At 50.3% G+C, this 16,639-nt stretch overlaps 1 protein-coding gene across 2 annotated transcripts in view; it reads left to right on the top strand.

Annotated features, from left to right (window-relative positions):
- PKIG (cAMP-dependent protein kinase inhibitor gamma) overlaps window positions 1-16,592 on the top strand; it is a 96,069-nt gene extending 79,477 nt beyond the window's left edge. For both annotated transcript variants that reach the window (XM_032350576.1, XM_032350575.1), the window contains exons 3-4: window positions 12,395-12,568; window positions 15,866-16,592. In XM_032350576.1, coding sequence (XP_032206467.1) covers window positions 12,418-12,568; window positions 15,866-15,945 — 231 coding nt within the window. In that variant the 5' untranslated portion in view covers window positions 12,395-12,417 and the 3' untranslated portion in view covers window positions 15,946-16,592. The remainder of the gene's footprint in view (window positions 1-12,394; window positions 12,569-15,865) is intronic.
- Window positions 16,593-16,639: the final 47 nt, after the last annotated feature.

Genomic DNA, 16,639 nt, shown 5'->3' with positions numbered 1-16,639 from the left:
CCGAATGGCACAGGCTCGACCCCACCCCGTGCTCCGTGGTTACATGACTTTGGGGAAGCTACTCGACCTGTCTGCACCTCAGCGGTCTCTTCCGTAGAACAGGATGAAGAATGCTTTCCACTTGCTAGAGAGCTGTTCTAGAATTTAATGAGGTAGTGCCTATAAGATGCTTAGCACACAGTGTGGCGCGCAGGAGGGACTCTGTATGGGCTGGCTCTGATTAGTCCCCACAGCTACCTTGCGAGACAGTTGTCATATCCGCATCTTCCAGAAGAGGCATCTTTGGTCAGGCAAGTTGCCCAGCTGTAGGGGCAGAAGCTGGTGGGTGCCTGGGTGGCTCAGTCGGTTAAGCATCTGCCTTCGGCTCAGGTCATGAACTCAGGGTCCTGGGATGGAGCCCCAGGTCAGGCTCCCTTCTCAGCAGGGAGTCGGCTTCTCCCTTTCTCTTTGCCCTTCCCTTCTGCTCGTGTCTGTCTCACTCACTCACTCCTTCGCTCTCTCAAATAAAATCTTGAAGAAGAAGAAGCTGGTGACTCCTCAGCCCGCGGTGTCCACCATACCACAGACTCCAGGTGGCTCAGCCAGGCCTCCCCGACCAGCAGGAGTGGTGGGCTGGGGGGCTCTGAAGGCTGCCTGCCCTGAAGGCCTCTCCGGCCAGAGTCCTAGAGCCGGAACATTTGAGAAGGCAGGGCCAGGAATCCAGGTTCAAGGCTCTGTAAGGAGCAGAGTAGCAGAGAGCGTTCCGGGCATAAAACAGTCTCGTGAAGGCCCTGAGGTCGGACGAACATAGTTAGTTTGAGGATTAATGAGCAAATGGGCCAAAAGACCGCGGGAATGAGGATAAAGGTCACCGAGGGAGGCAGGGTTCTCTCAGAGCAGGACTTCAGGTTGGGGGCGGGGGTGAGTTTGGATTTTGCTAGCTGTGGAATGGAAAAGCATCAAAGGCTGAATGAGACAGGGAGGTGACCCAAGGTCTGATAGGCAGACATCCCCGCCGGTTGCTTGTACAGAAGATAGACCTTGGGCCAAGGGCAAGCGCAGAGCAGGGATGCAGTAAGGAGGCTCCACCGAGGTGCAGGTGAGGCAGGACGGAGACCAGGTGGTGACCGTGGAGGACAGATCCACACTGAGCTTCGCAGGTGGAGGTGATGGGAGCCGGCGAGGGGTCGTGTATGATGGAGGGCGAGGAGGGATCCAGCATCTAAGCAGTCCAGACAGATGGTGCCTTCACTGAGCTGGGGAAGGCCAGAGGGGGCAGGCTTGCGACTTGACATGTGAAGTTTGAAATGTGAAGGAGGCAGTCAGGTTGGCAATCGTAGAGCTCCGGAGGGAGGCTGCGGGCCATACGGGGAGCCATCAACACATACTATTACAGGAAAGGGTTAAGAACATCCAGGGACCAACAGAGAGGAGAACCCACACCTGGTCCTGCTCCCGGTCCTAGGGGCCCTGTACCACAAAAGTCCCTAACAGAGGAGGCACCTGTGTGGAAGGGCTTGTGACGTGGTCCAAGATGTTAGGAGAGGGCCCTGGAGTGTGGAGGACATGTGAGCAAAAGGATGTCCGCAAGGACTGACAACCAGAAGGTCGCTGAGGACTTTGGGTGACTCTGCACCCTGCCCTTTCCTCCTCAGCGGCCTCCCAAAGCCTGTGTCTCCACCACCTGCCCCGGAGGCCGTTGGAGGGGGCGGCGGGCATTGCCCAGGCAGGAAACTGCTCTCTGGCGACTCGGCTCTGGGTGTGCCCGAGGCACTAGATGGTGCTTGGTGCCAGTCCGCCTCTTGGTGCAGGCCTCCCATGGTTAGAATCCCTTACCCTGCCCCTCCTCAGGTTCTGGGAGGTGCCGTTGGGGGCCCTGACTCCTCCTTGCCTCCGTGCCCCTCTGGTTCTGGCTGCGCACCAGAGGGAAAAGCCGCTTCCCTTTAAATCTGAGGAATGCCCGCTCAGTAGGCTCTGGTAGTTCCATCAGGTTTCCACAGCCCTTTTTTCCCCTCAGAGAAACCTTCAAGAGCGTTTTCCCCACCCCCGAGGAGACCTCTCCCACGGGACCAAGTCTCACTCTGTGCCCTGTGTCCTTTGCAAAAGGATCTGCTTTCTTTTGTATGGTCTCTGCAAATATTTAATTTTTGAAAAGGAAAAAAAAAAAAACAGGAAATGACCTTTCTGGTAAATTTGGAAACAATTTAGAGTTGTACTGGAATCTGCCTGAGCAATGAGGCCTAATAGTTGCAGTCTTGGAACAGACCATGTAGCTCTTGGCAGAGTCTGGGAACCTCTTCCATTACAGAGCTGGGGCAGGGAGCGGGGGAGTGTTAGAAACTGAAGGCGTAAGGTGGCTTCCTGTGGGGAGCTTGACAGTGCCCAGAGCCAGCACCTGCAAGAGCCTCTGACCTTGGGCTACCACGGTTCTGGATCTGGGTCTGGGAAGCTGCGTGTAAGGGTCTTCCCTTCCATCCTGGTCATGCAAATGCCTTACAGGTGACCAGACCCCAAGAAAGCCCCAGAATCTCCCGAGGTTGAGGAAGAGCAGAGGAATGTCACTCTTGAGCACTTCCTAGGGTTGGAGATGAGATGGGAGATGCTAGATCGCTGTAGCCCCAGACTGGCTGTTGACTCTGCCGGGACTACCCCGTGTCCAGCTTTTCTGTAGATGTCAACACGAAGTCACCTGCTTAAGGAGGCTTTCCCCGACCACACAACCCTTAACTAAACATCCAGATACAGAGAACCTGGTCTCGTCTTACTTTGCACTTAGCATTTATCTGTGATGATCAGGCATTTACCTGTTCAGCTCCTTTTTCTCTTATCAGACTGTAAATGTCTTCTTAGTCTCCAGTGCGTACCGCATGCCAGTGCCTGGCATGTAGAAGGTGCTCAGTAAACAATGAAAGAATGAATGGATGAGTGGATGAAAGGAAGGAAGAAATGAATGAATGAGAGGGAGGGGAGGGAGGAAGGAAGGAAGAAATGTTAGGACCAGAAGAGCTGTAGAGAGCATATTTCGACCTTTGTTATATTCAGATGGGGGAAAGGGAAGCTGGGAGAGAGTGTAGGGATCACCCTTCAGCATGGAGACTGAGCCAGAGCTTTGGCTGCTTTTGTTTTGTTTTTTATTTGTTTTTTGTTTAAGATTTTATTTATTTGACACAGAGAGAGAGATCACAAGTAGGGAGAGCAGCAGGCGGGAAGCAGACTTTCTCCCCCTGCCAAGTAGAGAGCCCAATGTGGGACTTGATCCCAGGACCCTGAGATCATGACCTGAGCCGAAGGCAGAGACTTAACCCACTGAGCCACCCAAGCACCCCTTGGCCACTGTTTTGATGCAGGGCTGCAACCCTTTGCTCTTTCTGCCCTGGAATCTAGAACATCTTCTATTATTTACTCATTCATCAAATATTCATTGAGTTTCAACTGTGTGCGAGGCCTTTCAGCTGTAGTGGGATACCCAGGCTCCCCACTTGTGCAGAACTTACATTCCCTTCAGCACCGTAAAGAAAAAAAGAAGGAAGTATAAGTTTTTGGCCTCCTATGCACCACAAAACGTAAAGATAAAGGAGTTAAATGAAAACGTCAAGAAGATAGTTTTACTGATAAGACAGCCAATGAAAACAGACTGTACTAGCGACTTATTAATTGTGTGCCTCTTACGTTTCCAGGTATCTTATCAGACTCTATACACATCATCTCTTTCAGTCTTGGCAGCAGCCCCCGATCCCCAGGGTGTTCTTGTTCTCCCCACACTGCGGCAGAGGAAGCGAGTCCAGAGAGGTGAGGGGAGTTGGCCGAGGTCTCCAAGCCAGTGAATAGCAGCACCGGAGGGCTGTTTACACTGGGTGCCTCCTGCCACACCACATGTTCCCCTTGGAGATTTGTGATGTCACTGGGGCTCTCAACAGGGCAGAGCGGTATAGGAGAAAGAGCTCTGGACCAAGAGTTAGCACCCCTAGATGCAAAAACTTTGGGCAGCTCACTTTTTCTTGCTGGGCCTCAGTTTCCCCAGCTTTCAATGGGAGACTTCTCAGCATGAGCTCTGGGGTCCCCTTCAGTTTGATTATTCCACAAATGGTCTTGAGGTAAGCGGAAAAATTGATTAAGGTAGATCTCTAGCCCATACCTTACAGTAAATAAATTCCAGATAAATCAAAGACTTAAATGTGAAAAATGAAGCCATGAAAGTGTAAGAAATAAACAAGGGAGAATTCTTTACTAATCTCAGAGTGGGGAAGATATTTCTGAGTGTGATCCAGAGCCACTCCCCCTGCTTGTGCATTCTCTCTCTCTCTCACGATTAAATAAATAAAATCTGAAAAAAAAATTTTTTTAAAAAGGGAATAATCAGTCTATAGTAGTGAGACAACACTATACCGTACAGTCAATGAAAAAAGAAAGAAGTTTCAGCTGTAAAGGATTTGGGGTTTGTTTCTTGGGTTTTGATATAATCAGTGCTGTGGTGTAAGGGTGATCTGGAATGGTTTCCAGGATATATTTTTAAATGAAAAAAGCAAAATTTAAAAAAAAAGTTTCTGTTGGAAATGAAAGAAAAAGGAAGGAGTGAGGGAAGGAATATATATTTATATATTATATACAGTATACTTGGAAGGACAGAGGAAGTGCTTGCCCTGGGGACAGTGTCTGAGACCAAGGAGGCCTCTGACGGCTTGTGCTTTTCCTTTTGTACCTTCTGAGGTTTGGGGTTTCTTCCATTTTTCAGCTTTATGTTATATTTCTCAAAGTATTTTCATATGTGTATTACTTGCATTTTTAAATCTCCATAGTACTGATTTTCAATCTGAGATCTGAACTTAATTTTTTTTAAGATTTTATTTATTTATTTGACAGAGATCACAAGCAGGCAGAGAGGGAGAGAGGAGGAAGCAGGCTTCCTGCTGAGCAGAGAGCCCGATGCGGGGCTCGATCCCAGAACCCTGGGATCATGACGTGAGCCAAAGGCAGAGGCTTTAACCCACTGAGCCACCCAGGTGCCCCTGAAATCTGAACTTAATTTTAATTTGAAGTTATAACTATATTCAAGACATTTAAGTGAAAGTTGAAACAGGTAAGCCTTTGTCTTCACACGACAAGACATGATTTTGGAGGACAGTGTATTGGGTCTTACTATTTTCTTGATGTGGAATTTAAAGTGTATATCATTAATTATTATAAATGTTTGAGGCAGAAATAATTGTTTAACAGTATAATACGAGGTTTTGCTTGTCTCATTTTGATCTCTGCCTCTGGACTTTTAAAGTCCCCTATACCAGTTTTTCTAGCAAATTCCTTGTCTGCATTGTTACCAGTCTCTCTCCCTCTCTGAAGTGACTGCCTCTGTGGATGTCGTTAGAAGTGGCCGCAAGTGCGACAGGAATGACCCTGTAGTCGCAGTGCATGCGAAAGCCCTGGACTAGGAGCGGCGGCTCTTTCTAGCTCTGTTTCTGTCTGGAGGTTCATTCCTTCTCTCGCGCACTCTAAGTGTAGTTGACATACAATGTTCCATTAGTTTCACTGGTACGAGGTAGTGACTTGACGAGTTTATGCCTTATGCCGTGTTTGCTACGGTGCTCTTATGATATCACTGACTATACCCTTGTCTTTAATACCCTTGACTTACTCATTCCGAAACTGGAAACCTGTACCTCCCACTCCCCTTCACCCATTGTGTGCAACCTCCTTCCCCCCTCCCCTCTGGCAACCAGTTTGTCCTCTGTTTCTGCTTTTGGTTTGTTTGCTTGTTTCATTTTTCTGATTCTACATACGAGTGAAATCATACGGTGTTTGTCTTTTCCTCCCTGACTTATTTCACTTAGTGTGATACACCGTGGGTCCATGCATGTTGTCTTAAATACCAAGATCTCCTTTTTTATGAAGTAATTCCACAGTGTGCATATACCACATTTTTATCCATTCATCTGTGCATGGGCACTTGGGTTACTTCCACTTGGCTGTTGTAAATAATGCTGCAATAAACGGGGCGCCTGGGGGGCTCAGTGGGTTAAGCGTCTGCCTTCGGCTCAGGTCATGATCTCGGGGTCCTGGGATGGAGCCCCACATCGGGTTCCCTGCTCAGTGGGGAATCTGCTTCTCTCTCTCCCTCTGCCCCTCCCCCTGCTCATGATCTTTCTCTCTCTCTCAAATGAATAAATCTTTAAAAAGGAATAATGCTGCAATGAACATAAAGGTGCATATATTTTTTCAAATTAGTGTTTTCATTTTCTTCAGGTAAATCTGCAATAGTAAATCTGAATTTCTGGGTCATAGGGCAATTATTTCTGATTTTTTGAGGACCCCTCACAGTGGCTGTACCAATTTATATTCCCTCCAGCAGTGTATAAAGGCTCCTTTTTCCTACATCCTCACCACTACTTGTTATTTGTCTTTTTTCTTCTAGCCATTCTGACAGGTGTAAGGTGGTATTTCATTGTGGTTTTGATTTGTATTTTCCTGACGCCGAGTGACGTGGTTCATCCTTTCATCTATATGGCCATCTGTATGTCTTTTGGGAAAATGTCTTATCAGGTCCCCTGTTTTAATCAGATTATTTGTGTTTTTATGTTGGGCTGTATAAGGCTGTATTTTGGGTGTTAATCCCTTATCAGATATACCATTTGTAAATATCTTCTCCCATTCAGTAGACTTACCTCTTCATTTTGTTGATGATTTCTTTCTCTGTGCAAAAGCTTTCTATCTTGATACAGTCCCAATAGTTTTTATTTTTGTTTCACTTGCCTTAAGAGACATGCCTAGAAAAATGTCAGTTACGGCCAATGTCAAAGAGCTTACTGCCTGGTTTCTTCTAGGAGTTCCATGGTTTTAGGCCACACATTTAGGTCTATAATCCATTTTGAGTTTATTTTGGTATATTGTGTAGCCCAGTTTTCCCAGCACAATTAATTAAGAGGTTGTCTTTTCCCTATTTTATATTCTTGCCTCCTTTGTCATAGATTAATTGACCATATAAGCGTGGGTTTATTTCTGGGCTCTCTGTTCTGTTCCATTGATCTGTGTGTTTTTGTACCAGTACCATACTGGTTTGATACAACAGCTTTGTCATCTGTCTTAAAATGTGATACCTCCCACTTAGTTCTTCTTTCTCAAGATTGCTTTGGCTACTCAGGGTCTTTTGTTGGTTCCATATAACTTTTAGTATTTCTGACAGTTCTGTGAAAAATGCTGTTGGTATTTTGATAGGGATTACACAGAATCTATAGATTGCTTTGGTAGCCTGGACATTTTAACAATATTTATTCTTCCAATCCGTGATCATGGAATATCTTTCCATTTGTTTGTGTCATCTTCAGTTTTTTTAATCAGTATTTTATCACATTCAGAGTACAGGTCTTTTACCTCCTTGGTTATCTCTAAGGATTTTATTCTTTTGGGGGACAGGCTCCCCGTTGCTGAGTGTGGAGCCTGACTTGGGGTTCAATCCTGAGAGATCATGACCTAAGCCAAAATCAAGAGTCAGATTCTTTGGGTGTCTGGGTGGCTCAGTGGGTTAAGCCTCTGCCTTCCGCTCAGGTCATGATCCCAGGGTCCTGGGATCGAGCCCCGCATTGGGCTCTCTGCTCAGCGGGGTTTTTGAGTTTTTTTGAGTTTTTTTTTTTTTTTTAAGATTTTATTTATTTGACAGAGAGAGATCACAAGTAGACAGAGAGGCAGGCAGAGAGAGAGAGAGGGAAGCAGGCTCCCCGCTGAGCAGAGAGCCCGATGCGGGCCTCGATCCCAGGACCCTGAGATCATGACCTGAGCCGAAGGCAGCGGCTTAACCCACTGAGCCACCCAGGCGCCCCCTTTTTTGAGTTTTATACTACATGCACACATGTTCAAAAATGAAATAATTTAAAAATAAGGTGAATGTTTTCACTATGAAGAATACAAAAAAATTTTAAGTCATAACTTAAATACGTGATGATATTATTGAGATTTTTCTTCATTTAACAATTGTGCACATTTCCCCGTGTCTTTTAAAAATATTCACAAACATGGGGCACTCGGGTGGCCTAGTTGGTTAAGCATCTTGACTTTTTTCTTTTTTAAAGATTTTATTTATTTATTTGAGATCACAAGTAGGCAGAGCAGCAGGCAGAGAGTGTAGGGGAAGCAGGCTCCCCGCTGAGCAGAGAGCCCGATGCGGGGCTCGATCCCAGGACCCTGGGATCATGACCTGAGCGGAAGGCAGAGGCTTAACCCACTGAGCCACCCAGACACCCAAAGAATCTGACTCTTGATTTTGGCTTAGGTCATGATCTCTCAGGATTGAACCCCAAGTCAGGCTCCACACTCAGCAACGGGGAGCCTGCTTAAGATTCTCTCCCTCTCCCTAAGCCCCTCCCCCTGCCTGTGTTTTCTCTCTGTCTTTCAAAATAAATTCACAAACATTTTAATGCTACTTATATTTCATTTGGCTATAAATTGGTGAAATATGTTTATATTTCTGTTTTCCATAGAAGCTCATTTCGGTGTCTTAGTTTTGGACTATGATAAATAATGCCATAATTAATATCTTTATACATTAATTTCATGCAAAACTTGGACTCTTGTCTTAGAATCAGTTATTATGAGGGACTCCTGGGTGGCTCAGTCAGTTAAGTGTCTGCCTTTGGCTCAGGTCACAATCCCAGGGTCCTGGGATCAAGCCCTGCATTGGGCTCCTTGCTCAGAAGGAAACCTGCTTTTCCCTCTGCCTCTGCTGCTCCCCCTGCTTGTGCTCTCACACGTTCTCACTCTCTCCCTCTTTCTCAAATAAATAAAATCTTAAAAAGAAGTCCGTTATTATGAGCTTAGTTGCTCAAGGATATGAAAAAAGTTGAGGTTTCTTGGTGCATCTGAGCAAATCACTCCCCAGAGAGGCTCTGGCGAGTTTATACTATCATTAGCAGTCTGATAATGACCATTTTCTGACGCAGTTTCCAACTCTAAGAATTTATTTCCTGGTTGCTATTGACTTTCAAGAGCAGAGAGCAAGAATTCAAATGAAGAAAAGTGAAATTGTGTGCTTGTGCTGTGGCTCGGGGGGCTCCCCTGACTATAGCCTAAAATCGCTTTGGAATCCCTCTTCCCCAAGAGGGTGAGGATGGAGAATGTTGGCCGCATTGGTGTTTTCCTTGAGCTTTGCGCTTGGCATACTTCCCTCTCTGAGCCAGGAGGCTCAGCTCCCTGCACAGGGCAGCCTGTAGGGAAAGGGCAGGAGCCAAAGCCCCAGGGTGTCTATTCCAGCTGGAAGCTGGCCTTTTAGATGAAGCCTGTGACTCCATCCCACAGTGGCAGATCCTAGAGAGAGCAGACAAGAATATCACAGCCGTCTACGGGGGACAGAGTCCTTTCCCAGCAGTCCTAACAAGTCCCTTTATTGGCCGCACAGAGAGGGAGAGAGAGATGGAGGGTAGATAGATAGGTAGACAGACAGAAATTTGAGAAATATTTATTTGTATGTATGTATTTGACAGATCACAAGTAGGCAGAAAGGCAGGCAGAGAGAGGGGGGAAGCAGGCTCCCTGCCAAGCAGAGAGCCCGATGTGGGGCTCCATTCCAGGACCCTGGGATCATGACCTGAGCTGAAGGCAGAGGCTTTAACCTACTGAGCCACCTAGGCACACGAGACATATTTATTGATCACATAGTCTTCGCCAGGCACTGTCTTGAGCTCTGAGCGTGTTGGCTCTGCTGCCCGGAAGAGGCCTTTTGGTCTGGCTGGTGAAATCCCTGTTCTCATGGAACCAACACTCTAATTGGAAAAGAGACAGGGCTTGGGGAAATGGTGTGGCCTGCCCAGGGGTCTGTCCCCTGCCCTCGGCCACCTGGGCCTAAGAGCCCGAGGGGTCCACCCAGGACCTTCCTGAGTCATGGTTATAAACTTGCCTCACTGACTGCAAGCAGTCTTGTGGCAGTTTAAATGAGGACCAGAAAGCGTAGAATGATTTCGTAACTTTTCTCTTTATTATTGCCATTCGAATGGTCAGAAATGTTATTGTTACTCCTGTTACTGCAGCAGGCCATTCCCCTGTTCAGAGGCTCTGAGCCATTTCCCAAGAGGGAGAGTGCAGAAGTAAAACTTCTGTGACCTGCAGAAGGAACCCCTTCTGGGACTTCGGAGAGTTTGGTTTTTGCTGTGTTGTTTTTTGCTGAGAAGACGAAGCACTAGGGCAACGTCTCTCCAGGCAGCCTGGAAAGGTAGTCTGAGCACGCCCTCTGCTGGAGCCTGGGGGGATTGCCTTGGGCTCTAGCCCTGCCTTTATTTTGCAGATGGGGTAACAGGCCCAGGGAGGTGCAGGGCATTCTTGGAATGCCCCAGATGTATTCTTAGTTATCTCTTCTGAGCTAGGTGTTGTGGGGAGGTGTGAGGCCAGCCCTCCACGCTGGCAACCTGACCTTTCTCCTCTCTCTCTCTCTCTCTCTCTCTCTCTCACACACACACACACACACACACACACACACACACACCCCTTACTGAGCCCTACCCCACCCCAGGCACCTCTGCCAACGTCAGTCACCTAACACCGTACAAAAGCGCCACACAGTAACTTGGGCTGAAAAGAACAAAGATAGTCTTAGAAGTAAAAGTTCCCCTTAGTTACAAAAAAAGCCACGCTTGATAAGGTTTCTTTCCTTGTATCTGCTCTTTTCCACAGAAACTAGCTTCTGTCCTAGGTGTTGTTTTGCAATTAACAGTTTATCTCAGAAACCTTGCTGTGTCAGTATACCAGGTGTGATCTGACTGCCTTCAGAAAATCAGTTTCTTAAATGTTCATGTCCCCCTAGCAGATGGACATTTGTTTACGTAATAGCAATATTGACCGTTGGCAAGGGTGCAGATCGACAGACAACCTTACATGCTGCAAGTGGGAATATAAATGTGCATAGTACAGAATTTAAAAAGATTTTTTCCCCCCTCGTTTTTTGTCATCATAATCCCTACGCTAATTCGCGAAGGCAACTTGGAAATGTGTCTCGAGGGTGTGGCTCAAAAATCACCCCATCCTTCTCTTTAGCGCAGCGATTCTACTTCTAGAGGGTTACTCTGATAACTAGAGCGAGGCACAGACTTACATGAAGACCTGGTCCTGTCTGTGATGGTAGAAGATCGGAAATACCACCGTATTCATTTCTAGGAGGCTGATCAAATCGTGGTACATCCAAGTATATGTGTACAAAACTCATCTAGAGGGAAACTTAATGACATGTCCTAGAGTTCTACAAAGTAGGCTATAAAATACAATGTGTAGTACGATTCCCCTGTGTTTTCAAATATATATATGGCTCTTTATATGTGTGGCTCTTTTTGGTCTCTCGGCTATATTATCTACCAGCAGAGCTCTTCACCATCTCTGTAGAAGTAACTTCTAATTTCCTGTTTTTCTTCCCCAGACCCTCCCCCATCTGAGCTCCAGCCCCCTCCCACCATGTACCTTCTCAGCAGCTCCCCTCACAGGGCTCACAGGCATCTCCAAGTCCGTGTGGTCAAATAGAGCTCTTAATCTTCCCCGCCCGTCAGGCCCCAAGGATGCCTCCTCTGCTGTCCGTCTCAGGCAGCCACACGTCCACTTAGTCGGCTCAGAAAGCTCACTTCCTCACCAGTCAGGTACCAGGTCCTGCTGATCTAACCTCCAAGTCGCATCTAGAATCTGCACCACCGCCTCCTTCCTCTGCTGACCATCTTCTCACACCTCACCTGCAGGAGCCCACAACTTGCCCCCTTCTGGGCCCTGCTCAACCCAGATGCCAGAGTCTTCCTTGAAAACGCAGCTCTGATCTTTTGGGACCTGCAGCCAGTTGCAGATGTGACCCGGGCCCTGCCAGCTCAGCAGCACCCTGGGCGTCCCTGCCCCTCGCCCAGCACACTCCAGCCTGGAGCTCTTCTGGGTCTCGCATCTCCTCCTACCCTTCCCCCGAGCCTTCACACGCTCTTCCCCTCCACTCGTCTAGATAACACCTGTTCTTCCTTGGAGCTCACCTAAAATGTTGCTTCCTGATCCCCAGCCTTGGTCAGACCCTGGTAAGTCACTCCAGCACCCTGCCTTCTCCCTGGAAGCCCTGAGCCCCCTCGTAGTTCCGCGGGTGACTTAGGCAATTCGCTACGGCCGCCAGCTGGCTGGTTGGCTCCATGGGGGCAGACACTGTGACGGGCTTGTTCATGGCCACATCTCACCAGTGCTAGACGCGCATCAGTAACTTTAGAGGAAAGACAAAGGCTGTTCTTTAAACTGTTGTTAGTGGTTTCCTGGGTGTGAAATGATGGGTGATTTATTTTGTTCTTCGTATTTTTCTTGGCTGTTCTGTCTTCAGTGATTGGGGCAAAAATTGTCATTTTGTCAAAAGATGTCTGTGCTGGGCCCAGAGCGGAGTCTTCCCTGCGGGCTGCACCTGGCCTCACGGGTCCTCCTGCCCCTGTCCCCACAGGTCTGAGGAGCGATGCGACAGGCATGATGGAGGTTGAGTCCTCCTACTCGGACTTCATTTCCTGTGACCGGACAGGTCGTCGGAACGCAGTCCCTGACATCCAGGGGGACTCTGAGGCCGTGAGCGTGAGGAAGCTGGCTGGAGACATGGGCGAGCTGACACTCGAGGGGGCAGGTCAGAACGCATGGGTCTTCATTCTTCTGGGCTCCGGGGCCGCCCGCCAAGTCCTCGACTGCCCACGTTAAGTCAGGCCCCAGTCTCATGGTCCGTGGCCAAGGGGCCAACCAGTTTCTAGGCTGGAGGGCCCTAGTGTCTCAGGCCTTAGGACTCTCGGCCAGGTCCAGCTTCCTCCCTTTTCCTCACCGCCCTCTCCATCCACAGGTCCTATCCATTCTCTTCCCAGACACGTCCCAGGGCCATCTACTTCCCTGCGTCCCCACCAGCCAGCCTGTGGCCTGCAGGACTCAAACTGTCCCGTTCCATCATGTCTCTGCGGCAAGGCCCCTGTCACACTGACCGTGAAGCACCCTACTGTGTGGCCCTGCCCTCCCTCTTGGATCTCAGCGGGGGCCCCTTTGCCCTCACCTTCTGTCCTCCAGCCATACCCACCATGGATCTCTTTCTGTCAAGGCACAAGCTTGTCCTGTTCAGAGCCTCCTGGGTCATGGTCTCCTCTGCTAGAACCTTCCCACCCAGTCCTATGGCTGAATCCCTACCAGGTGCTCAGAGGGGCCCGCCCTGACAGTGAAGTTTTCATGTGTTGGAATGTGAGCTCCAGGGGAGCAGGTGCTTGGAAACTACGGGCTGCAGGAGTGAGTTGAAGGGGGAAATAGCAGCCGCCAACCCCCCATCGTGCCTGGGGCAGCCCCCCTTCCCTTCCTGTCCTAGTAGGCTCGCCTCTGCTGCGTCCACCGGTCAGCCCTGGGGCCTTGCTCTGGGCGGCCTTCCCTCACACTCGTGCACTGGGTAGAGCCCTCTCCTCCCTGTCCCCATAATTCCTCAAAGGCAAGGTCTGTGTCACATCACCTCCCACAGCTGACTGCAACTCTAGGGCTCCATGGGTCTCCCACAGAGCTGTCCTGGAGAGCCACCATCTGCCCCCACCGCTCTCCCTTGTAGTCTCTAGCTTAGAGCCCTTGGTGTGCATTGGCCAGAAGTGACCCCGAGTACAGAACAGACTGTGGGGACGTGGACTCAATGCGCTCCTGTTCTAGACAGACCAACAGGCCCAAGAAGCTGGGTGGGTTGCTCAGGGTCACCAGCAAGTGAACACAGAACGGCACCCTGCACAAGGAAGACACCGCACACCTTGCCCTGCTCCGGGGGTCTGTCTGCCCTGCTCCGGGGGTCTGTCCGCCCTCCCTGTTCCGTGGCCCAACCTCCTGCCAGCTCGCTCAGCCCGCCGCCGCTGACCCGGCCAGAGGAAAGCACGTCTGCTTCTAGCGGCCCCCCACGGACCTTAACACGCTGCTCCCTGGGGCTGGTTCTTCCTGCCTTCCCCTCCCTCCTCAGAGACCCAGACCCTGACCACCTGCCCCTCAAGCAGGAGGTGGCCCCTCTCCTCCTGGCCACCTCCACAGCCCCACTTCGCACAGCACCCCTCTGGGCTGGGGGCTTCTCCCCCCTGGATCTTTGTCTTGTGCCCTGGGACATGGCACTTGGCAGTAGGGACAGGTTGCCTAGTCAAGGGCTGCTCACGGCTCAGCGTGCCTGCCCCCGCCACGGGCTGTGCTGCCACAGGGCTTGCTCTGAGCTTCTGCAGCCTTCTCCTCGACTCTGGGAACCTGTTCCACCCCCTCTGCCTCAGCAGTGGTGGCCACTCCGTGGACCCTGGCCCTTCAAATACCTGTTTCCTCTAATTTGGAATCCCGGAGCGTCTGGGTCCTCTGGGTCTAGGACACTAGCCTGCGGGGGTGACCTTTAAAAAGGGGACCCGAGGAAGGAACAGTGGTCCCTGCAAGGAGGTGAAACACTCATGCTACAGTCGTAGGCTGGCCCAGCCAGGGAACCTTCCGGGGTCCCTGCCATGAGCGGCTTCCACAGGCAGGCCTGCGGGCTGTGCTCAGTCGCCCAGGTTCGCTGAGGGGGCCTGCAGAGATTCGGACCCAGCAGGCCTGGCTGAGAATCTGATTGCTTAAAACAGCCCAGGAGATGGAGACCTGGCCGTATGGATGGGGAGGCCGGGCCTTGGCCTATCCTGAAGGACAGGGGCCAAGTCTGGGGCCTGCTGGTGCTTGTTAACCCTCCCTTAGCTTATCCTACCTTTCCTGATCCCTCCGCACGTGGAGAGCGCAAACATTTCCTTACTTTGCCTAATAATGAGAAACAACAGACAGGATGGGAAGAAAGGAGTACGCTCCCCACCAGCACAGTGACCACAAAGCATTTCAAGTGTGCCCTGAAACTGGCCCCAAGGGGGTCCCAAGGGTAGTGGTTGGTAAAGTAAGTGTTCGAGAACCTTCTCCCTGGGGCACCTGGGTGGCTCAGTCAGTTAACTGTCTGACTCTTGATTTCAGCTTAGGTCATGACCTCAAGGTCATGAGATCAGCCTCACCTCAGGCTCCACACTGGGCCTGGAGCCGGCTTCAGATTCTGTCCCTCTTCCTCTCCTGCCCTGCTCACTCTTGTGCTCATTCTTTTAAAAAAAACAAACACAAAACCAACCTTCTCCCCTGGCCAAGAGAGAGCTGGGACTGGCCGAGAGGAATTGTGACCATGGGCAAAGACCTTCCCACGTGCCAGATGACCACCTGTGGGCCTTGCACTCCCGTCACATACAGGTGCAAGTGTGCAAAGGCTCAGAGAGAGGAAATAAATTGCCTGAGGTCCCACAGCAAGGAAAGGGTAGAGCAGAAATTACTAGGGAATCTGATGAGAAAGTTCTGCTTGCCAGGGCAAGCAGCTCAGGGTCAAATAGAACATCACGAGCTAGAAAATTTGCCCAAAGTGCAGAATAGTTTGTCAGGCTTCTGGAAGTCTAGAAGGACCCTCTGGGCCCAAGCTTCTGCTACAGGTACCACCCCAGGATAGGGGGTCATGGGTGGGCCAAGGTGAGGCCCGTCTGGTAAGGACATGGCAGAGTGAAACCACCATGGGCTCTGCCCCAGCCACACCCTCATTCTCCCCAGGGCACCTGCTCCCGGCTGGGGCTTCATCTTTGCCCTTTCCTCTTGGAGAACCCGCACAGACTTCTCAAACGTCGCTCAGCAGCCCTTCACTGGATGCTAAGGCTTCCAGCTGACATCTGTGCTCCTGGCCTCTCACTGACCGTAATCATACTAGTAGCACCGCACGCAAGTTCTTTGTAAACATTAACATGTTAGAGGCCAGGTTAAAGGTCCCTTTGGTCACTGCCACCCCAATCTAGCTCGCGTCCTGCGTCCCAGGGCTCTACAGTTACCACTTTGGGCCCTTCCAAGTAGCCTTCTGTGCTTTATGTTTGTGTGTATGTTCCTTTTCTCTCCTCTCCAGAAGGACAGACAGAGGCGGGCGCCCCAGACAAGGCAGCCAGCAGCCAGCCCGAGAGCAGCGATGGGACCACCTCGTCTTGAGTCTGACCTTGCCCATGGAGGATGGAAAAGAGACCTGCTGTCCTTGCCTGGACTGGGAGCCCTGGCACTGGCCTAGCAGCCTCTTCTCTGAGCCCCGGTCCCAGGCAGGCCAGGCCAGAGTGAAAAGGCACCCCCAGAGGCCACCGCGGCCCCTTCCCTGGGAAGGCCCTCCACCTGCACCCTGAGGCTCCCCTCGCCCACCACCTCCTCACTGTGCCCAGGTACACTTCCGGGACCCCGCAGCTGTGGGGCATTATTTATTCAGTGGGTGCCTGAGCAGCCCCCCCCAAGAACGCACCTCCAGAGGTGGCCTGGGCGGCAACCCCAGCCCAGCTCTGCCCCACTGCCCCCCCAAGCCCAACCTTCTGGGTCAAGATCTTCATATCCCTTTTTTAAAAAACACTTTTAAACTTTTTAAAAACTTTAAACTTTTTTTCAGCAGAGGGGGCGGGAGCTGTGTTTGGGTTTTTTTGGAAGGCATTATAAGTTAAACTGACCGTCTGTGCGGCTCTGCGTCCCCTCATGGAGCTCTGCAGATCCATTTCTAGGCAAGGGTTTTGTGCTCAAAACTGTCTGATCAACTCTTTGCCCTTTCTACCGAGATAAGTGACACCTAGGACCCAGGAAATAAATGCTGATGATTTGTGTGACTGGTTTATGATTATTTCTTCTTTAAACAGCAAAAGCAGGGGTG

Source organism: Mustela erminea, chromosome 7 (assembly GCF_009829155.1).
Source record: "Mustela erminea isolate mMusErm1 chromosome 7, mMusErm1.Pri, whole genome shotgun sequence".
In the NCBI taxonomy this organism is placed as follows: domain Eukaryota; kingdom Metazoa; phylum Chordata; class Mammalia; order Carnivora; family Mustelidae; genus Mustela; species Mustela erminea.
This window is presented reverse-complemented; position numbering and strand designations above follow the sequence as displayed.